Consider the following 22,142-nt stretch of genomic DNA (forward strand, 5'->3'; position numbering starts at 1 on the left):
TGGGAACTACAACCTTTCTGGAGTGAAAATATTTTTTAAGAAACTAAATTTTAATCTTAGGTGGCCCTCGAAAAGAGCAAATTCCGATTAAGGTAATAACAGATGGCCTGTTAGTAAGATTTACAGAGTTTTATCAAAGAGTGTAGGTTAGAAAAGAAGGTATAGAAATACGGTATGAATGTTTTGACATTTGCTACCTTGCTCCCCCTCCTGTTTGGGCGTCAGAAGCTTGACAGTCGTTACCTCCGATATCTGAAGCGAATAAGTCTGGAAATATCACAACAGTTTTGCTGTATGTGAATTGCCAAAAAAAGATTGGAGTTTGTTTCAAATGTAGCAGAGAAAAAAAGGCGCGGTTTATGTCAATGCTGACTTCACATTTCGTAAGGAAATGTTACACTTGAATTTCTCTACTGAGACAATATATGTTTTTATATAATATATTCCTTTCATTCCAGATGTCGTTTACCGGTGAAGGACAGAAGTTGTGTTTATAAATTAGTATTTATTCTTTGAGGGGTTTTTTTGTGTGAAAACTCAGTAAATTAACGGGAACATTAGTAATTTTGTAATTGCACAATATGAGAATAACTCCAAACACTGCTGAGTTCTATCATGTGTTGATTTACGATAAAGTGTGATGTCACAAGGTAGTGGTGCCTTCAGTACTGTTGGAAAAACGATGCACCTGACAGCAACTAATCATGTCTCAGGCAAATTTGTTAAACTGTCTTTACACTCATTTTAAATAAAAAAAGTAAACTCACTTCAAAGTATGTTGGATGACAAAATAGAGGGGTGATGTGGAGCGTGAATATTTAAAACTAGCGTTAAATACTAAAAGAGACTTTCAAAGATGTAAAACATAACATTAGCAAATTCATTAAATCTTTTGATATGTTTTTATTGTATGTATAATTAAGGATATGTATTAAGATGAGACTCATTACCCTTTACAGCTAATTAATTAAACATTTTCCCCACCGAACCACTCATACCCCCTCATGTGTCAAATTTTAAGTACTACACGCACCTCCAGTCGTGCTCTGTACTCAAGCCTGCCAGAAGAATGAACTGAAGACCACTCAAACACACGAGTTGGAATAATTCCTGGGTTGCATAGGTTAAACATTTTTCTTCTGGTTCTTTTGTTTTTACAATGTTTGGATCGACTTCGGCTCTTCTCTCTAGAAACAGAACAGCAAGCTATTTCTCCAAAAATGACACTGTTGTTGTTCCCGGAAACTCCACCAGTGCTCCTCTGTATGAATGGGAGTACTACTTGGATTATCTGGATCCTGTTTTTGTGGATGAGAGCCAGCTGAAATACCATAAATGTAAGTTTTTATTAACTCCTGACTTCTTTTCCCCCTTATCCTTGTAAAAAAAATTATTAAACAATAACAATGTCCTCCTTTCTTTTCAGACTCAATTGTCATAATACTCTGGGTATCTCTGGCTACTTTTGTGGGATTTCTCTTTCTCATTTTGAACCTAATGTCTCTCAGTGTGGAGTTGCCAAAGTAAGTATAGTACATCTATTGGAACAGTGGATTTGAGTAAAGGTTTTTCACCCAAATACATTATGCAAAATTGATCTGTTCTACGTACATATGTGTGCTAAAATGTGCTATTATGCTCACTCCAGGATAAACAAATCTAAAATCAAGCGTCACCACAAAACCTCAGCTGCTTCGCCACTGGCTGATACTGGAGGTTAGTAGTAAAACTTGTTGGCAAATACTAATTTATTTTTTAAAAATGGCACACTTTAAAATTACTATGTGTTTAGCAGTGAAGGAAAAACATGCGAATGATTAATGGTTCCTGTCCTATTACTTACAAAGTACAAGGCTGTTGTTTACACAGATGTTATATAAGCATTACATGGCAGTGTGTGTACATGACAATTATTCCAAAAATAATAGAAAATGGTCAGATTGTCTATTTTATTGTAGATAAAAGATTAGTAGTTTGCATATACATATTACAAATAAAAGTCTGCAAAGAGGGAAATAAACAACTAAACAGATAAAAAACTAAAAAAAATAAATAAAAGCAAAAATTAAAGTCTGCCAAACTGTAAGGGTTTGAAAATAAACAGAGACATTTTCAAGCATCTGATTAACTTTTCATCTCAATTATTTCACTACAGATGGCTCCGATGGCTGTTTGGATCCTTGTTGATTTGGACCCTTTTTGTCTTTTGCGCTGGGCTCTGGTCACCAAGGTGACGTGGGACAGGAACAGGTCTGCTGAAGATGATCCACTCAAGAGCTCATGGATGTACAAAGACAACAAAAACAGTCCTGGTTCTGCAAAGAAGAAAACAGCTTGTAAAACCCCAACTCATTACAAAAGAGTAGCTTGCTTAATCGAGTCAAATTTTCTAACTACTGGTTTTGTTGCTGTGTTTGTAATTTTTCTGCTTGTTTGCTTTATAAAAAACAGGTCTATCTTGTAAATGAGATCTTGGATCTCAATGTGACAAAGGTAAAAAATATATACATATGTACCGATTTTTGTCTTTTAGAGCAGGAAAATTCGCTTAGCTTCTGTTGTATCTGTTGAGGTCCATTTTACATGCCGTTGTGTAACAGTTTGAATCAATGAAACTTAAACTGAAAGTAAATCAATAAATACCTGTACTATATATGAAAAATTCTTGAGCCATTTCGTGAAAGATCAACACACAACTTATTTCCCTGAATTGCATTTTCTTTTGTCTTTCACACATTGAAGGCAGGCAAAATATTTACCGTACTGTTCATTTTTAAGCAGCTAATAAACACTAGGTATATGTGATGATAAGTTGCTGCAAAAAAATGTTATTTACAGTAGTTTATTACTTTTTAGACACCAACTTCACTGCTCTCATTTAAATTATGGACCGTCTCAGAATAAGCTGTTCTCACCATGTCTAGACGGGTCCTGATCAGTCATGCAGGCAGAGACAATGACCCGATGGAGCTCCGGAAGCTGGCCTCGCATCTCTAATAAGCGGATCATAATGTTGGTGAAGAACTGGCAGGTTTCCGTGCTGGCGCGACTTGGAGCTTCAAACGTGTCATGGAAGAGCTGAAGGAGGTCAGCTTTCACGCCAGGATCGAGCATCAAAACATCCACAATTTCCCTGTGTTTGATCACGGCTTTTTCAAGCCAGGTCAGGAAGTCCTTTGTTCTGTTTTCGTCATACCCGTCCTCTACCAGCCACCTCAGGGACCATTTTGTAAGCAGGTGCGTGGTATCGCAGGCCAGCTGCCTGGCATCCAGTTTGCCTCCAGGCTGAGCTGACGGTGGTTCTGACAGTTGAAGCACAGGCTGCCAGTAAACAAACACGCTGCTTAGGTGAACTCTGCAGCCTGTCAGAAGACTCTCTTCTTGTTCCACAGTCTTGCTGTCCTCTGAAGCGGTCCCATCTCGGGTGCGTTCGAAGGTAAGGCGACCCTTACTTCGCACCTTATGCTTCCCTACGCCTGAAGATAAAGGAAAACATTCAGTTTTTATTTAAAATAAATCATAATGGCACAGCATGAAACAATGACTACCAAGTGTTCACTGCTGCTTTCATACCCCGAAAGTCTTTTTCACATTTTGAGTGGACATAGTAAAAAAAAAAGATACATGGTAGTTGCAGAATCATGAGGATACTTTTCTACAGGATTCTAGTGAAAGATGATGAGAAGACAATTTTGGAAGAAAATCAATTAAGAGGCTAAAAAAACTGTCTTACTCAGCATCTATTTAAATACGGTAGCTTTGAAAAGACCAATGGGCAAGAATTTTATTCTTTTTATGTGCAAAGACTGGCATAACAGTAACTTACAGCTGTTGCCTGTATGCACAAAGAACTGACTCAGGTAATAAAAATGCTTGCCACACTTTCAAATTTTATGACTAGAAAAAGGCTAAAGTAATAAATCATGTCTCTCTAGAATTCATCATCATACACTATTTTGTGTTCATCTATCACAGGTAAATCCAGATAAAGTACATTTAATTTCAGGTGTAAATAGAGGTAAATAGAGGCTGATTTCCTTCCAAAATGAAGGAAATCAGTCTAGATTTCCTTCATTACATTTTTCTCATTACATTTTTCAGCACTCACCCATTAATTCCTTTATTTTGTGCTTTTCAGACAGGGCTTGTACTTGGGCTAGAATGATGCTGTTGTGGGACAAGGAGGCCCAGCAGAAGAGCAGGGAGAGTGTTTCAGTAGAGGAGAGCGGCTGCGGATGAAGGGTGAGTCGGTCTGCTTGTTTGTTGACATGGAGAGCGCTGCCCCGATGCACGAGGACAGAGCCAAGAGTCTGCACAAACAGGCTCAACTGAGCGGCCTTCACACCCAGCCTGCAAAGAAGAGGTCACACAAACACTGGCATCCATGACCAAAAGACACTCTGTATTTATGCTACAGCTTGCACTTTCACTGCTGAATGTATTTGCTATGTATGAAGTTTTACCTGAGGTGTCTGCTGATGGCCACAGCCACACAGAGAAATTCACTGATGAGTGGGAGTGGAAGACATTTCACTAAACACAGAGGTTCCTCCTCAGTGGACAAGGTGGCGCCATTTCCACCAACTTTCTTCTCCTTCTGCCCAAGGCTGGTAAACCACAGAGTATGAAGCAGATCAATGATCGCAGATACTGTCTGCTGGGTCAGAGTCCTGCGGGGACAGAAGAACAGATTATTGTTGCAAATGTGAAACAGACCATAAAGAATACATAGCACTTTAACTCCTTCCCATTTTTACATATTACAACCAACATGTACAAAGAAAACAAGAGGGATTCTCAAAAACTTTTACAAACAACAATCTGAAAATGTGTGAGGCTTTGACTATGCCCCTGAATTATTATTTTGTCAACACACCGTTTGCATCTTTTGAGATATATTTCCATGAAATGTACACACTTAAATATTTACATATTTAATCACTCTTTCACTAAAGTTTTGTCACAAATTCTCAATTGGATTAGGTTGCAGACTACAAATAGAATTTCTTACTATTTCTTTCAACAATGGCTTTCTACTTCCCCATCAATAATGGCTGTCCTGTTTGATCCATAGCTTATTTTCCAACATGAGCTTCGGATCAAAAACATCCCTGCAACGTAATCCCTGACCTGTCTGCTGTGGTTGTTGGTTGGTCTTTAAAAAAAATCTCTTGGGCCTTCAAATAACAGCTATTACCACACAGATTAAATTAGCTTAAATGGTTCTCACATTGCTCCAAGTAGAAAAACTTCAGAGGGAGTGAAAGCTTTTGAGACTCATTATGCAGTTTAATCCCCCAAAGTATTCAGAAATATGATAACCTACTTCTTATCAACTACTTGTATCATCCAGCTCAGGAGTCCGCAGCTCTTGGTGAGGTCATAAACCGCTTTTGGCACATGGACAGCCTGACACAACACCTTGATTATCTGTACCTAAGTGAAGATTTACATATCAACATCAAATAATTTCTTTACATTTTACAGAGCCAATAATCTTCAGGAATGTTTGCCCAACTACCTAATGGTTCAAAGTATTAAGATAATCAAACATCATGAAAAGTAAACAAAAAAAGGTCATTATTTATGATGATAGTTACATAACTGCGTCTGCAGCTGTGTATACCTGGATGTATTCACTGCACAGGGGGCTGCTGCTGAAACCCAAAAGGACCTGAAAGATACTTTGATGGCTGCAGAGATTATAGCTATGTCCATCACTTATTCCTTCTTGCAGCAGATTCAGGATCCACTCACGCTCCACTTTGTGCTAGAGGGGAAAAAAAAAAGGGTAAGTCAACCCTTTCCCACAGCTGCCCTAACCCTTCCCCAGAAAAAGATAACATCCCACTGAAAAAAGGTTGAGCTGAACAAACAAACATACGAAGGTTACATGCTGTTGATGCAGAAAAAGTTTATTTAGTCCTTTATTTACTCCAGAAATATCCAATTTCTTATCCACCATTAAATAAAGGTGATTTAAAAAACAAAAAAAAAAAAAAACAGAATAATTTACCTCCAGGTCAAAACCATAAAACTGCTTGAAGAACTCTGGAACTCTTCTCAAGTCTAAACTTTGGTGTGACAGCAGAAATCTGTTGAACACCACATACATGTGGTCCTCTAAGGAAACACAGAGACAGAAAGTAAAGTTCAGTAATCCTGAAATGCATGGCATCAGTCCTAAACAGCAAAAGCAACAAATGGATTAAATTAAATAAGCTTAAAGAAATAGTCGTGAGCTAACTTCACTAGCAGATGTTTCAGGAAGTAACGAGGGTCAAACAAGAGCCGTCAGGGACTAAATCCAAAGGTTCAGGGATACACACCGGGTCTGAGCATCTGCTGAGCCACTTTGCTGATATAAACAGCCAGGACAAATGGAAGCTTCTGATTCTGCTTTGGGATTCCATTCTTGAGGCTGTCCATCAAATACAGCAGCTGTTGGAAAAAAGAAAAAAAGTCGTCACGATTTATGAGGTCATTCCCAAACCCACACGGTGTTCATCACCACATACCTGTCTCTTCTCTCTGAACCGAGCGCCCTCCAGATGTTGGTAGAAACAGGCCAGTACATGGTATGCTGCGGCTCTCACGTTCGGATCAAAGCTACTAAGAGCCATCACGGTTACTCCAAGGGCGTGGCAGGACACGAATTTACAGCAGTCAATAACACATTCTGTCATGGAGCCAAAAGAAGGGTTGGATTTTGCATTAATGTCATTTCGTCCATGTTGTATTCATCTGACAGATCCCATTCTGTTAATGTGGGAAATGTATTCTGTAATTTCCGGTGTCTCTCAAGGATCTGTGTTGGAGCCAGTATTATATATACATTCCTGCTGCTTTCTTTTCATCAAATTTTACATTTGGTCAAATATGTTATTGTTATACAGAAGACAGTCCTGACGGTTGTTATTTAAGGTTGAATAAAGAATTGTTTCTTGTTTTTAAATTTGTACATTGCCCTGGAATATATATTTTTTGTGTCTTTCTAATGATGGAGTTCTTACATTGCGTGAATAGACAGAAGTTCTTTGTTCTGGATTAGTCAGTAAAGGTAGTTAGAGCTTTTTTTAGCAGTCTCCCTTTGTCAGTCAAGTGTGCATCTTCTTTTATGCTTAAAAAACAATTATTTTCCCTGTTTGTAAATTTTTCAATACCACGGCACTTTTAATTTCTAGTTGCATTAATACGTATTATTCTGATTCCACTGAATGAAACATATTCAGAGTAATTTTCTTAATATATAGAGGGTTGATTGTACTTCAAATTGGTTAACCGTATTGTTTTAAATTTGCTTCACAAATGAAGTTGATTTGATTCGCTAGACATATTTTTCTCAACGACGGCTCGTATTAGAACATCTCACCTGGTCGCAATATAGCACTGAAAAGCGGCAAAAGGAAACACGGATCATACAAATCCCCCAGGTTCTTCACGGCGTCATTACTATACAGCTGCTCAGTACCATCCTGAATGAGAAACAAAGAAAAATTACATTCTAAGACCACTTTGGCTAGGCGGAAACTCATCTTTCACAGCAATCTTTTCCGAAATGGTACATTTACAAAACAAACACAATTTGAGGAACGTACCTGGGGGATGATTCTGCGCTCCTGTGGAAACTTTAAAACCGTTTGCACCATCTTGTCGGCTTTCAGCAGCGCCAACACGTCGTCTGAGCTCGGCTGCTTCCACAGAGAGGCTCCCAGCGTTTTTCTGGTTTTGTGATGCTCTACAGCCGCAGGGCCCCACAGGAGCGATCTGCACAAGAAACCTCACGCTCAGTAATTGGATCAAACAAGTGTTCTTCTTTCTGGGCGCCACATAAAATACTAAAATAATAAATCAAACTCACTGAAATTTCAGCAAGCTGACTTGGTGTCTTTCATATTGCCGAAGAAGCATTAACAGTTTTTGATCTGCAAGGCAACATGTGTGGAGAGATGAAAGCGCATAAAATCAGAAATTACATGCTGATCCATCCCTGAATTATTTTTATTTATTTTTTATTTTTTTTACCTGAAGTTGAAAGTGTGGCTCCGTAGGCTGCCAAAAGTACAATAAAGTGATTTATGTTGCACACCTTTGGGCATTTCTCCACCAGACACAGAAGTAGTGAAACTAACGCTTCTGAAAAGAGAGTAAAAAGAATATTTATGTCCAACAATAAAATAAATAAATGACTAAGTTGGCTGCAAATAATAGGTTCTAATATGAAATTCAACCTTTGACTTGATACTTGTTAGACTCTTCGCTGGAGTCCAGTATAACTGATAGGAACTGGGAATGGCTTGTGGTCATCAGATGAAGAGAGGACAAAGGAATCAGCTCCTTTTGGTGTTCTGCACTTCCATGCATAACTTCCAACAGACTGCTCAAGGTGTTGAGGAAATGTTGATTACAGTACCGATACCTATAATATTTAAGAAAATCACAAAGTCATTGATAAATGTATAAATTCATTGGTGATGATGGATTTGATGGAAGAAAGCATTTGGACGTATAGATTACTTCAATCCATTTTTGACAAAACTGTTCCAGTCAGACACACTGACATCTTCAGCAGATTTCTGTATGAAAAAATATAAATGAATTACTTAAAATGAAAATATATAGACATATCTTTAACTGTATGAATAAGGAAATTAAACCCACCAGGAGTTGTTGCAGTCTTTTTAAGATGCCCTCCTCCTGGTCTGATGGAGAGGCAGCCTGATCTTTAGAGCGGCAGTAAGAGGCTATTAAACACTTTAAAGCGGCAGCAACAACTGATCTCCTCCATTTTTCTTGCTCTTCTGTACTGTCAGCTAGCTTTTCCGTTATAATGTCTACTAGATTCCATCTGAAAAAAAAAAAAAAAAAATCTGTTAGCTGAGAATAGCTAAAAAGGTTTTAGTATAGTATATTCTGTCATGTCACACCCAAATATGTCAATGTATTGTCTTGGGATTTCATGATGAACCAAAAACAAAGAAGAGCAAAATTTTGAAGAGAAAGGAAAACAGGTGCTTATGGGAAGGTGATAAAAATAAACCCACGGTTAAAATAAAACCCTAGGAAAAACAGTTTGAAGATTACCACAATGCAGGGGAAGGGTTGAGCAAAGATAAAGAAAAATGTCGTTAATTTCTCCTACCCAGAATTCAGATGGTTCAAATTCTGTATTTTTATTTATCTGATTAATAGGTCGATCCTCAGGATAAACAACAGAATAATCGATTGCTAAAATAGTTAACTGCAGCCTTATTGTACTTTGTGATTTCTGAACACTTTACCTTTCAAAACGTTCTGGCTTTTGAAGAAAATCTGGAAGATCGTTGATCAAACCTCGGATGTCGTTCACGTCTGCAGAGAGTTTGATCAGACTTGCAGCAGCTTCTACAAGGTGGACTCCATGGTCCTCACTCAGGTTTCCCAGAATACTTTGAGAAAACTTTGAAAGGAGTGCTTGTTTCATGGCTTTTAAAACCTCTTTTTGCACTGTGGAGGGAAGAAAATGGGATTTTAATTAATGAATATTTAAATATGAGCACAAAAAACCCCCAAATCTACATAAATAAATCAGAACACACCCTCTTTTGGTCTGGCTGGGTCTTCTCTTTGCGCCACCTTTAAATAGGTATTGATCAGTGGGAGGAAAGCCTTTGTCTTGGACAACATCTCCATATTGGCGGGTTCTTCACACCACATTTCAAAGCAGAGGCGGTGAGACGAGCTGTTCTGCAGCAGCAAAGAGACGACAGCCAGAGAGTCTGGGCGAGAGCGTCGCAGGCAGCGCAGCAGCACATCTGTGTGGATAAGCCTGGCACTGCCCGGCTTGCTGGACAGAGCCTGCAGCAGGAAGGCGTCCAGCTCAGGGCTGGAGCAGGACAGAAGAAGAACGCCTAAGCCGTGGAGGTGCGCTTGTGTCAGAAATGTGTTCTGGTTCTGAGAAGAAGCAGAGTAACACTCTCTGAGGATTTTCAGAGCTACATGCCCATAAACGCTGAGCTCAGAGTGCGGCCCTTCAGCGCTGGGACAGATGAGGCTTTCCTGAGGCAGGAGAAGCAGCCTAGACACCAATTCTCGGAGATTACTAGAGTCCATGTAGCCGTGCAAAGAAAGGAGCGCCTGGAAAGACTTAGAGTGCGTCTTTGCAGGGCGGGAACCCCTTTCAACCAGTTCCTTCAACGCAGCCCGTTCTACAGCCGCCATGTAGCCAGAAATAAGCTCCAGGTGATTGAGTTTGTCGAGAGCAGGAGCGCTGATCTTCAGCAGGCTCAGGATTTGTTCGGTCAGCTGAGCACATAAGCGCTTCAGTGCAACAGGTTTCAGAGAGTGAGGAGGCAACGCAGCCAGCTCCAGAGCCAGAAACCACTGCTCCAGACACGGATGCTTGAAGACGGAGCCCAGAGCTGAAACAACAACCTAAACACAGGTGATTTCGATTAGAATAAGTTAAGCTGAAAGCTTTATAAATAGTTTCTTTAAGAGGTTCCCCCCACCCCACAACCTGTTCGTTATTGCATTCTATTGTCTGTGGCTCGTTCAGTTCCAAGAAGAGGGCCGATCCCTCCTGGGAGTTTTCCACGGCTGGGTCTGTACTTGTAGTTTCCTCAAAACTTTGTAGTTTGATTACTACATCCTGGAGCATTTCCATCAGGGTCCGAAGAAACGCATCTCCGGGTTCTTTGGAGAACTAAAACCAAAGGGCAAGATGCACTCAGTGTTTTTATTACTTATGTCTAGCACTGAGGCTTATTTTGTGCTCTTACCGTTCCGAAGCTTTCCACCGTGGATTTAATGTAAAGTAAAATCTGCTTGATTAATACTGGAAACTCTGACAGTGACATGACAGCCAGAGCTTTTTCTGCATCCCGTCTGAAAGAGTCCTCAAGCAAAGCACCTGGTCCCTGAATGTACGCAGCTTTTATTAATGAAGAGTACGAGCTTGGGGCTGCCAGATCCTTGGAAAAGCTTTCACAAGATTTGAACTGCTCAGAAAAAAACAAAACAAAACAAAAAACAAATAAAGGCATTATTCTCATTTTCTGAAAGCAGAACGACTTGCAAAAGTAGTAGAGATTTTACATATTTTATGATGTTACAACCAGATCCTTAAGGGTTTTTGTTTTGGTTTTTTTTTTTTTTTTTTTTTTTGGGGGGGGGGGCTTTTATAATGATAAAACAACACAAAGTAGGGTTTAATTGTGAATTGTAAGGACACATGTCCACTTTTACTCTGATACCTCTAAATGCATTCACTGTAACTGCTTGCCTGCAGAAGTATCCTACTAAATAGAGAGGTCTCCTGTTTGTGAATTAATCTCAGGACTCTGTTCAAGCCGACATCTTAAAACGGACGCAGAACGACTTTAACGTCAAACAGGAAATGACCATAAACATTCAGCCACAGCTACAGTGGAATAGCTTAGATAAAAGTATATTTGTGTGCAAGTTACCTGGGAGCTGGGTTTGACGTCAGACCAGATGTAACAGCGTTCTAATGAAGAGTCGGAATTTCTACATGGCGCCAGCCATAAAATTTCCTTGCAGTAGCTTTTACAAACATCATTTTAAGCTTTACTTTCCTGGAATGCAGCATGGGAATGTCCCAGTCAAAGTTGAGACCTAAATCTAAATTTGAATCTGTAGCAAGACTTCATGGTGAGATGTTTTCTATCCTACATTCAGCCCCTAGATTTACAATGCTGGTAGCTTAATACAAATGAATGCAAAACTTTTCACTTTTTTTTTTTTGTGTTGGTCTTCCACATAAATTCCTAAAACATTTGGTAAAGAGGTTGTAACAGGAGGAAATCGGTTCAAGAGGTATGAATACATTAGCAAGACACTGATATTTCCTCTAGAGCGAATTAAAGGCTCAGACTCACCAGTTCCTCTCGGCACTGCTGTGGCAGCCATCTGGAGTAATACTGATGCAGCTCTGCGATGGACTGATGAAGAGGAGGGAGTTGGGAAGAGACTAGCTCTTTATCGTACTGCTGAAGGGCCAGACAGAGGGGCAGAGGGTCTCTCTGACAGTGCAGCACATCAGACAGCACAGCTGACAGGTACTCACACACAACTCCTGATGGAGGCAAACGCAGATGGTTACCGTCGTCGCAACATACAGTGTATTTTTTAATGCTTAAAGGTGAATTTTCCTAAGAAAATGTGCAGATTTGATTTTTAGAAAAGTCATAAGACATTAATTTTATCATAATATCTGAACATGTGTTTTATTGTAATTGAGACTGCAAGGTGTTTAGCATTTGCCTTTGTCTGCAGGAAGTTTGTTCCGAGCTTCCAGAGCAGCAGGTACCGCCGCACTGAATGGGAAGGTTTGGATGATGAGGTCTTCGCTCAGAGACGGCCCAAACTCTTCCATCTCGCCCTCCATAATGACGTCCAGCATGTCTAAAACATCTGAGGGTCAAAATAAAACAAAAGACCCTTCAGACACAATAACTGCTTAAAAAAAAAAAAAAGCTCTGCTTCTATTGCTTTAATGCTCACCATCGATGTGAGACACTGGAACGCTCGCTGCCTCCCCCTCCTGGACGCTCAGATTCGCTTGGATATTTGCTGCTTCCTGAACGAAACCAGCGACTCTGTCTGTGTAATCGCAGGAGTTGCACACCAATTTGACCAACACCTGGAGGAGATCAAGAGGAGTTTGTTATGATGAAGCAGTCCAAACATAATCTCCTGGAATGATCCCGACCACAACCTGTAAGCAATTTCTGGATTACACAAAAAAATTCAATCAATGTGCATAAACTCTAACAATTCTGATAAGGAGCCAGAAATGGAACAGAAGCTTGTTGTGCGCAACAAAAATTGTTTTTCTACAACCAGCTAGCTAGACTTACCCTCTCCAAGAACTGGATGACTGTCTCTTGTTGGTTTGGTTTTATTCTTGCCAGCTGGTCCAGCCAGAGGTGGAACTCAGTGAAAGTGTACTCAAACACCCCAGTGTCCCTCAGCACCTGAATAGATTCCAGGGAATTAATATGTAAATATATTAGCTACACAAGTTAACAGAGGTTTCTGTGCCATTCTCACTTTAGGAATGTATTAAATGGCATAAATATACAAAGTTCTTCCTACTAAGAAAAAAGCTCCAATTTAAACCTTGAAGTCCTGATTTACTGTTGAACAGTTTAGCCTCCTGAAAGAATTTTCTGCCATCATATTCAATAAAACATCCTTTTACAGAATACCAACCAAGACTGACCAAGTACAAAAATGTACAAAAGTTGTTTACTTGGAAAAGGAAACTTAAATATGTACAAAACCCTACATAATTATTAAGACCCAGTTTTATTTATCAGATCGATAAAAATATGTTTAAAAAATTAATATCAGCCAATACAATGTTAGTCCCTAGTTTACATTTACATTTTTTTCTAAGAAGTTTATTTCAAAATTAAAGGGACCTACAGTTATTAGCACAATTAACATTTTTTGTAATAAATAAATAAATAAATAAATAAATAATAAAAAAAAAGCTTCTTTTTTTTTTACAATATTACAAAAATCAACAATTTTGATAATTATTCTTTTAGGAAGAAAGCTGAACAAGGATCCAAGTTTTCCAGCCAGCATGGACCGAGACCCAGATTCTCTGCTGTAAAAAGTGGCATTTTCCGGTCACAGAATCTTCATTAACAACCATTACCTACATATTAACTGCTGGATTAGGAAGCATTCCACAAAAGAGCCTCTTGTATCACACACAATCACAGACATAAATATGTGAAATGTATAAATTCTACTGGGACTTAAACAGAAACTTGTGAGTTTTGAGTATAGTGGATGATACTAACAATCTAATGATCCTCATCTTAGAGAGGAAGCTGGAGGTCCTTTCCAGAAAACTGAAAATAGGTCATGTTTTTTGAAGATTCTGGACAGATTTCACAAGTTTTTCTCCGGGACTGAACAGAGCCTGATTGGATGTAATATCTGGGCACACTGATGGTGTTTCCGTCAAAAATAATGTCCAGTGTTTGATATTTAGGCTGCTGCAGAAATATCCCACACTGAAAAATAGCGGCAGTGTCATAAATGCTTCTTACTTTTAGAATTAGCTTCCGTGTGGTGGAGCTCAGGTGGCTCCTGCTGCTGGACACAAACATTTTCAGAAGCAGGTAGAGGACAGACTTCTCCCCGGACGATGATTCTGAATTAGCAACATCCTGTGAGGAACATTAACACAGAGTATAAGGATAAATGGCTCTCAATGGAGATTAAATGAAATAAATAAAACTTCATCACCTGCAAGCGAAACCAGGAAAACTTGTTTGCAGGAAGATCTAAAGCCAGCTGGAGTATTTGATACTGTAAGACCGGAGGAATCTCCTCTTTCATTCCTTTCTCAGACACAATTCCTGAAAAAATTGGTTGGGAAAAACTAGTTTTATTTCAACATGGCAAATAAAAAAATAAACACCAGACATCAGGAGCAATACTTTACCTTTCAGTAGTTTGCTGAAGTCAAATTTGCACTGCGCAACAAGATGTGGGACCACTTTCTGGTAAAGACTTATGACCTGAAGAATAAAGGCCTTCAGCACAATGACCTCAGCCTTCTCTGCAACTGTTCAAGAATAAAGAGCATGAACCGGTCAGCTGAGGATGACTCACATTAGTCATAAATATTAGAACAAACCAGAGTTCATACACTTTTCCCACAACAATGTTACACTTTTCAAGCAGTTTCAAAATAACTTTTCAAACTTTTCCAGCACTACACTTTGGAGATAAAACAAAAACAATACAAATAAACTATAGAAGACAGCTTCAATTCACTATTTTATGAAATGATTTATTACTGTTATTAATCATTTTTTGGTAGTAGTATTCTACAGCAGGGGCAAGATAAACAAAAATATGGCAAAATTGCATATTTTGAAATGTCTCCCTCACATAGACCAAATTCGTCCGAGTGGTTCGAGAACCAAACACTAATTTATCCAAAAGACTTCCCAATCTCAATAATGTTAAACGTATAAAATATAGGACAACATATTTTGTTTAATGACACAGATCAATAACTCATTGAGCCATTAGGAATAATAAATATTCATTACACTGAAACAATCATGTTCAGGTAAATTAAATTCAAATTAAATGCATAAACAATATACAAAGAAAAATGTTCTCACTAAGTTTTCTGGCATTTAGAAAATAGAAATAAATTTGGTAATTCTAACTCACCTAAAAATAGAGAAGTTTGGTCTGATGTAATTTTAGACAGTGAGGGGAAAAAATACTTATTAGATGTTTATTAGGTGCATGTAAATAACTGGCTTCAAATGTAAATAACATTTTCCAAATTTAGCCTTTTAATCAAGCGTTAGATTATTACAAAACTTTGCAGTTTAAATACCCAGCACTTTCAATGACTTTATACAAAAATCAAGCACTTTCCAAACCTTTAAAGCACCTAATTAAAATACAAGCATTTTCAAGGATTTCAAGCATCCAGACGAACCCTGAACAAAACAAGAACCAAAGGTTCTTACCAGGCATGTTAGTTTTACCGTCAGCCAGTTCTTCGCTTTTGATCTTCTTCTCACCATCTGCCTTTTCTTTCTTGCTCAGAGACTGCCATGTTGAAATTATCAGTGTCATATCAGGCAAAATCTGGAATGGAGCATGAAGAATAAATAATATGTCAACCCACAACAGCAAACCTAATAAAACATCTCTTTAATGAGCTTACCTTGCCAAGAGTCTCCCTGTATTGCTGCACAAGCTCCTCCATCATTTCAACAGTGTACAGATTTGAGTGGTGCAACAGTGATTTGTCCAAAAGATACTCTATGTTCTTATTGGCTTTTTTCAGAATGAAATTGATCATGGACATGGTTGTAAGCTGCACTGGGTTTGAAAGCTGTGGATTAAATTAATATATAGTTGAACATAATCATGTGCTAATATGCATAATTTATAAAATGCAATTAAGTGGCTTACACTGAGGCCCTGTGTAAAGAATGCCTTGTTGCACACAGGAGGAAGAGAGATGACCATAACCATGGACAACAAACGAGGCAAAGGAATCATCTCAGTGCTGTGAAAGATTGTAGAAATCTCTGGCTGGGCCTCATAAATCTGATTAAGAAGCAAAACAGAGGAAGGTTAGCAGCAGCTGGATTTTTTACTTGCATCTTTTAGTGCACTTCTAATATAAGCCCAACACAGCAACCTCTTGAAGGAACAGCACCAAGATATGCCCCAAAATCCGTAATGTACAATATACTTTGTTTTCAAAATGGAAGAACGTTGGAATGAAATGGTATGAAATTAAGGTGTACTAATTGCAGATTTCTGGCTGATCATCAATCTTCAAAAAGCCTGACCTGCCAATTCAAATTTTGCCCAGTACTGACCTTATTGTCTGAAAAGTTGCTGAATATAGTAACCAAGTCGCTAACAGTGGGATGACTATTGTTAACCGTGAACACTATGAGAGCTGGTGGGCAGTTCTCTCTCACAACAGAACAAAATGAATCAGTGGTTGATTTTCAGACATTTGAGGCGGTAGATAAGATTGGTGGATAAGATCACTTTCACATTCAAGTACTGGCCATTCGCCAATCTGTGAAAATTAAGAATTTTGAAACCAATTTATTGGTGGCCCCTATCATGAAATGACCATACAAACTACTAAATGGGCAGAATGACCTAAAGCTAAGGCTTTTAACCCACACAAATGTTTCCAGATAAGAAAATAAATCAATAATAGTTACCCTTTTAAGGAGTCTGACATTGTCTTGCCAAGCACTTCTGATCCGCGGGGTGTATGAATATTGAGTCTCCTTGAAAAATCTGGACAAGATGTCGGGACTTTCTTTCAGTATGTTCACCACCAGCTCTGCCACCAGCTCATCCTCAGTCGCCTGTTTCAGTCCAACCAAGAACTGAAGCAAGACGAGGTTGCCAGGTCTGCACAAGTAAAATTTTACAATTATCATTCTGCTTTTTTAATCTTTAAAGTAGTCAAATATGTGCCTAACACATCAACTGCTGACCTCCCAGCAGTGCCAAAGCTGGTATCATGGAAGCTGATGCCGTGCTTTCGAGAGCAGCACAGGTCAACGAGGAAGCTGTGGACAAGATCCCGGACAACCGATATCCCAGCAGCATCCGAGTCCTCTGCCATCTTATGAATATGAGATTACATACAAGTTATCAGGCTGCATTTAGCTGAAATGGTTTTTGTGTAATCAGAATGTCAACTTACTGTGTCATAATCAGCAGCCGCATCAACAATCCCATTCCATTTGTACAGAGATGCGATATTGGCCAACACAGCAGGGGTGAAGAAGCGCACTTTCTGGGTTTTACTGATGGCTTTGTTTAACACAACCTAACCACAGACAAATATTTCAACACAAAGCTCATAATCAAGAGATTTCACTTTAAATGTGAGATCCGATGTGCTTACTCTTGTCTTCAGTGTTGACAAAATCAAATTGACAGTGGACATCCTGTCCTCCTTCAGACCCGTGTTCAGGATGTGTGGCAGGAGTTCTAACCCAACAGATGAGCAGATCATCAGCATACAAGAAAATAATAAAAGTATTTTGTACAAATAGTGATCCACATTTAAATCTTACCTTTAACCTCTAAAACCTGCCCAATGGTTGCACTATCTCCAGACACTAAAAAGGACAGCACAAACTGGATGAAAGCCAGTCTGACATCAGGTTTGCCCTGCAAGAAGGATTCAAAAGATACAGCTCGATTTAGCTGAAAAGACTCTGACAGGCAGACGGAAATGAAAGGACAACACCTGCACCATACCCTTTTATCTTTTCTCTTTGCCAGTCCAAAAAGTGTTTTGATGTGAACATGACTGAAGATGTCTCTGGCAGCTTCAGCACCCTGAGACACCATGGCAGACAGCAGATTGAGGCATTGACGCACAAATCTGTTAAACAAAACATGAGTTTATTGTTGCAGAATTGCTGTGGATAGCAAAAATACATTCACTCCTTAAAAGCTGTCACATTTTCTATACCACAAAGAAAAGCATTATAGTTAATAATGATACAAAGGCTTTAATGTTTCTATACTAGTAAAAATCTAAAACGTCTGGCAACCACTGAAATGTGTCCGTGAACATAAATTTTCAAAACGCATTCAATATAAAGTATGTCTAGGACTGGACTCATTCTGCGCCTATACATCATCGGGCTGATAAAATGGCCCAGATTTTGTTCATTTTGGGCAATCAGACGATACTGCACACGAAATCCATCTTATCCAGCGATTTTATCTACCTCTGCAAAGGTCTGAAAATCAACAACTGCCCCTTTTGCTCTGCTTGATGTTGGATCATATAATGACAATTAAATGCAACAAGGATATGTGTGTTCTTAATGTAATAAAAAATCTGAATACAATAAAAATCTGAATATTTTACACATAATTATTGCACCAACCCGTGATTCAGTGAATGAAAAGACCCTTGCAGAAGCTTCATGTAGTTAGAAGCGATCTTTTTCACTATTACATTGCCGACCATGTTGAAGTGGGAGAGATCACTGGCTGTCCTCAGAAGGATCACTTCCAAGCTCCCAAAAATCAGCATCATCTGGACAGAAGCGACGCTCGATGAGCAAGACAAGACAAAAACAAACCACGGAAGTATTTCCATCCTTTGAAAAAGCTTGCTCCAGCTTACCTCGGTCTCTAGGGGCTTTTCTGCTTCAAGCAACTTGAATATTTCTGCACACTCCATCGATATTTTAATATAACCCTCGACCACATCATACAGGTCGGAGCTTGGTAGTTTCTTCGCGGTTGATATGAACCTTTCCAGCCCTGCAGGCAACAATTAAGGAGTTAAACTTGGCATAATGTTCGCCATGTAATGTCACCGACTGTCAGAATAATCTTACCTTTCATGGCTGTGGTGGGATTTTTCAGCATGGTTTTGAACACAGTTCCGTTAAACTCCGGAGCTTTCTCCTTTTTCGCCGGAGCCTCCGACTCCACGGGGGCATCGCTGGGGCGCTTTTTACTCATTTTGATTAAAACAATTATTTGCGTTTATGCAGGTATTTTTTCATCTCACCACTTAGACTTCAAAATGCCATCAAACAAACCCACGTTGAGGCGTAAACAGAAAAATCCCATCTGAGATTACTGTTCGAGCTGAAACTCTTGCTGCTGAATTTTAGTTCCGCATTATTCACGTGGACTTCAGCAAAATTAAGCTCTTTCATTTTCGAAAAAGAAGACAATAATGTTTTCCATTACACACTTCCTGTAAAATAAAATAATTAATTTCACATGAAGTTAAAATATGATTTCGGCATTTTATAGAAGGATAGTACAACGACAGGAGGTAGTACAGTGCCTTGCAGAATGATTTTATTTTGACTGTTCAAGCAAGTTCACCTTGAAAGAACACCAATTATTCTAATATTCTGAAATGCCCTTTGAGACTGGTGATATGAAAAATATATGGGAAGCAAGATGGTGGCTGCATTACAAAGTGGGGTATAGAGCACAGACAGAGAATGTAGAGTTAATGAGAGGATGAAGCTAAATACAGGGCAGTACTGAAAGACAACCATAAGGAAGAGCTCTTCCACTCCTTTTATACTCACTTATTTTAATCTTAGTCTGAAAAAATAAAACAATAAAATGTAAAGTAATTATTTATGACTAATAATTCCTTATATAATTCCTTATTGGTTAGTCTGACACATTACTTGTATAGTTTGAAACAGCAGCAAAGGTATTGCATTGTTATTAATTTATTTGCTTGCTTTGTTTCAGTTCCAACATGCCCTGCTTTAGTTTCCGCCTTGTCCCAGTAAAAAAAAATAGTCAGAAGCCATACATTTAGAGCATGTAAACATAGTTCTGGCTAAGGTTTGTTGCCTTTTGAAGGGTTTGTGGTTCACGGCTAAAGTGGAGCTTCTTCTTGGTTTTTCTTTCAATGGATGGCTTCAGGGGCTGACTGACCAAACTTTAAATGTTATCTTGAAATGATGAACAGCAATTTGTGTTCAGCAACACCTATAAAAAGAATGTTTTTTTTGTTGTTTTTTTTTTTACAGGGTAGTTATTGTGGTCCCACAAAGAAAAGTAGACCTTACTATAATACAATTTAGCATCAATGCATTGAAACAGACACAGCCTTTCCAAAATACTTTTCTTTATTTCATAGTTACTGAGAAAGACATGATTGATGTTGTAATAATTTGAAAGACAAAACTATGACACCTACAACAAAGTGAGATCTATTTGTGTTGTCATTAAAGCTATTCCATAATGCTGTGGGAATATACTGAGAAGTTCATCCTTCTACCCATTATCTAACATGCTTATCCCTAGTGGGAACTCGAGGGCTGCTGGTGTGGTCAACGGAGAGAGGTGGGTTACACCCTGGAAAGGTCGCCAGGCCATCACAGACAATAAAGAGTTAATCTCTATATTTCCCTACCTTCAGAGCTTAAACTGAACCCTGATAGGTATCATTGCAATGCCTTACTCTCGTTATTGTGCTTTAAACTGTCTTTTATTTCTTTGATTAAGTCAAGAAAGCTCATCTCCTGACAAGCATTGTAAATTATCTTAGGATATTATCTCCACCAGGGGTCGCATTTGCCAGTTCCAAAGCGTAGCTATGATGCACAAAACCTCATCCTGAAAACAAAAGGCCTTAACAATGAGCAGATGGTTGCTTAATCTATTGGCTCACTTGCTAAAATTTAATCCAGTCAGATAGTCATGTTCATAAAAAAAAAAAATACCACGCTAGGATAGTGTAATTTGTTGTAAAGTTTATTTGCAGTTGAGCCACCGCTTTGCTGCATGTAACTTATGGTCATTTAACATCTATTGTGAGGTCAGCCAGGCAGAGTCTTCTATTGTCTGGAATGTTACTTGGGTTTCAGAAGATTAAATTATAGCTCACTGCTGCACATTCTATAAAACACATCTGCCTGTGCAGTAGAGACCACTAAAAACTACTTAAATGGCTTTTCTGGACTAAATCTTCCTAAATATTTCAGTTATGACAGCATAAAAACATTCCCTGTCTGTTCTTTTAGTTAAAACAATTTAATTATGGTTTTTGCAAATATTGAATCTGACAATGACCATTTGTAACTCTCTTTTTATATATTTTCAAATATTTGGCCAACATCTTCTCACAAAAAGCTCAGATGTTACACTAGTTGATATGAACTAATCCGTATTGTTAAATATCCAAAGGAGTTTAAAAAATGTTTAGCTTACAAAAGAAACAGATGATATCTACCTCTGCTTAACTTCCATAGTTTCATTTTTTATTATTCTCTTGTGTTTCTCTTTTCAAGAAATAGTTCTCCAAAAGACCAGGGTCCACAACAAGTAATATGTTTTGTTTTGATGATGTCTTTTGGTTTAATAAGCAGCATGATCATAACATGGGCTAGCAAATATTTGGTGGAGTGGGGATGGAGGAAAGTCAAATACCAAAGAAAACAAGGTTCAAGTTCTTGCTAAGATGTCAAAATGATTAAGTGGCTAATAGGTTTTATATTAAAATCAATCTTGTTATTACATTTCTACTTTAATCTATTCTTTTCTTTTTCTCCCAGTCAGCTATGTATGGATTATTGTTTTAGCAGATTTTTTATTTTTCTAATTTGATCCTGAGCATCCTTTATCCTTCTGAATTTTATTTTACCTATGTTCTTGATTAGATAGTATTCTGTTTCTCTCAGTCATTTGGGTCTCAGTCGTTTGTCCCTTGATGGAGGAATTAACAACACATAATCTTTGTTTGTTGCCTTCCTACAGAAACTACCACTGATATTGTGATTGTTTAATTTCTGCTCCTTTCCTGGAGGAAGCCATCAACAGAGCTCTTACAACTGAGGGTACTCTGTGTTTTTCCTTCCCATAAATAGTACCTCTGGTTCCATGCTTCTATCTTTTTTTCCATGTCTGCTTCTTGTCCTCTCAGCGTCTAGCTGGTCACAGCAGATGGCTGTCCTTACTGAGGTCGGTTCTGTTGGAGGTTTTTTTTTTTCTGTTGAAAGGAAGTGGTTTCTCTCCACTTTTGCCACATGTTTGCCAGGGATGAGAGATTAATGCAAAATCTCCAACTGAAATAAATCAGTTGGTCTTCAATCAATAGA

At 38.5% G+C, this 22,142-nt stretch overlaps 2 protein-coding genes across 3 annotated transcripts; one reads left to right on the forward strand and one right to left on the reverse strand.

Moving 5' to 3' along the window:
- Position 1: 1 nt before the first annotated feature.
- On the forward strand, positions 2–2,826 carry mrap (melanocortin 2 receptor accessory protein). 2 transcript variants are annotated; one of them, XR_001422489.1, is made up of 5 exons: positions 2–92; positions 1,192–1,337; positions 1,427–1,523; positions 1,649–1,716; positions 2,156–2,826. XR_001422489.1 is itself a non-coding variant. In XM_015019681.1 (4 exons), the coding sequence occupies exons 1-4, from the start codon at positions 1,160–1,162 to the stop codon at positions 2,185–2,187; spliced, it is 375 nt and encodes a 124-aa protein (XP_014875167.1). In that variant the 5' UTR covers positions 893–1,159; the 3' UTR covers positions 2,188–2,826. The 2 variants fall into 2 exon arrangements, 1 of the variants encoding a protein (XP_014875167.1); XM_015019681.1 differs by lacking the exon at positions 2–92 and having other exon boundaries at positions 893–1,337.
- urb1 (URB1 ribosome biogenesis homolog) lies at positions 1,936–19,257 on the reverse strand. The gene is made up of 39 exons (XM_015019678.1): positions 18,903–19,257; positions 18,686–18,825; positions 18,444–18,595; positions 17,803–17,929; positions 17,616–17,712; positions 17,444–17,529; positions 17,240–17,365; positions 17,028–17,158; positions 16,746–16,941; positions 15,970–16,107; positions 15,719–15,889; positions 15,519–15,639; positions 14,468–14,590; positions 14,269–14,381; positions 14,070–14,189; positions 12,861–12,977; positions 12,505–12,643; positions 12,265–12,414; positions 11,880–12,076; positions 10,761–10,979; positions 10,499–10,684; positions 9,579–10,413; positions 9,282–9,486; positions 8,662–8,848; positions 8,518–8,576; positions 8,232–8,419; positions 8,026–8,136; positions 7,862–7,925; positions 7,599–7,767; positions 7,373–7,475; positions 6,519–6,679; positions 6,330–6,441; positions 6,017–6,123; positions 5,627–5,770; positions 5,327–5,436; positions 4,464–4,670; positions 4,109–4,350; positions 2,916–3,476; positions 1,936–2,315 (listed from the first exon to the last, which is right to left on the reverse strand). Exons 1-39 carry the CDS (start codon positions 19,027–19,029, stop codon positions 2,125–2,127), a joined length of 6,732 nt encoding a protein of 2,243 aa, XP_014875164.1. The 5' UTR covers positions 19,030–19,257; the 3' UTR covers positions 1,936–2,124.
- Positions 19,258–22,142: the final 2,885 nt, after the last annotated feature.

Source organism: Poecilia latipinna, unplaced genomic scaffold (assembly GCF_001443285.1).
Source record: "Poecilia latipinna isolate Pla-1442-1.1 unplaced genomic scaffold, P_latipinna-1.0 Scaffold2468, whole genome shotgun sequence".
NCBI classification, from domain to species: domain Eukaryota; kingdom Metazoa; phylum Chordata; class Actinopteri; order Cyprinodontiformes; family Poeciliidae; genus Poecilia; species Poecilia latipinna.

Bases quoted from the DNA above. Each gene is read 5' to 3' on its own strand.
- mrap (XM_015019681.1), top strand. From the start codon at position 1,160: ATGTTTGGATCGACTTCGGCTCTTCTCTCTAGAAACAGAACAGCAAGC. The intron at 1,524-1,648 runs GTAAGTATAGTA...TGCTCACTCCAG, and splicing joins CTCAGTGTGGAGTTGCCAAA to GATAAACAAATCTAAAATCA. The intron at 1,717-2,155 runs GTTAGTAGTAAA...ATTTCACTACAG, and splicing joins GCCACTGGCTGATACTGGAG to ATGGCTCCGATGGCTGTTTG.
- urb1 (XM_015019678.1), bottom strand. From the start codon at position 19,029: ATGAGTAAAAAGCGCCCCAGCGATGCCCCCGTGGAGTCGGAGGCTCCG. The intron at 16,108-16,745 runs GTAACTATTATT...CTTCTTAATCAG, and splicing joins ATGTCAGACTCCTTAAAAGG to ATTTATGAGGCCCAGCCAGA. The intron at 8,420-8,517 runs GTAATCTATACG...TAAATATTATAG, and splicing joins TTTGTCAAAAATGGATTGAA to GTATCGGTACTGTAATCAAC.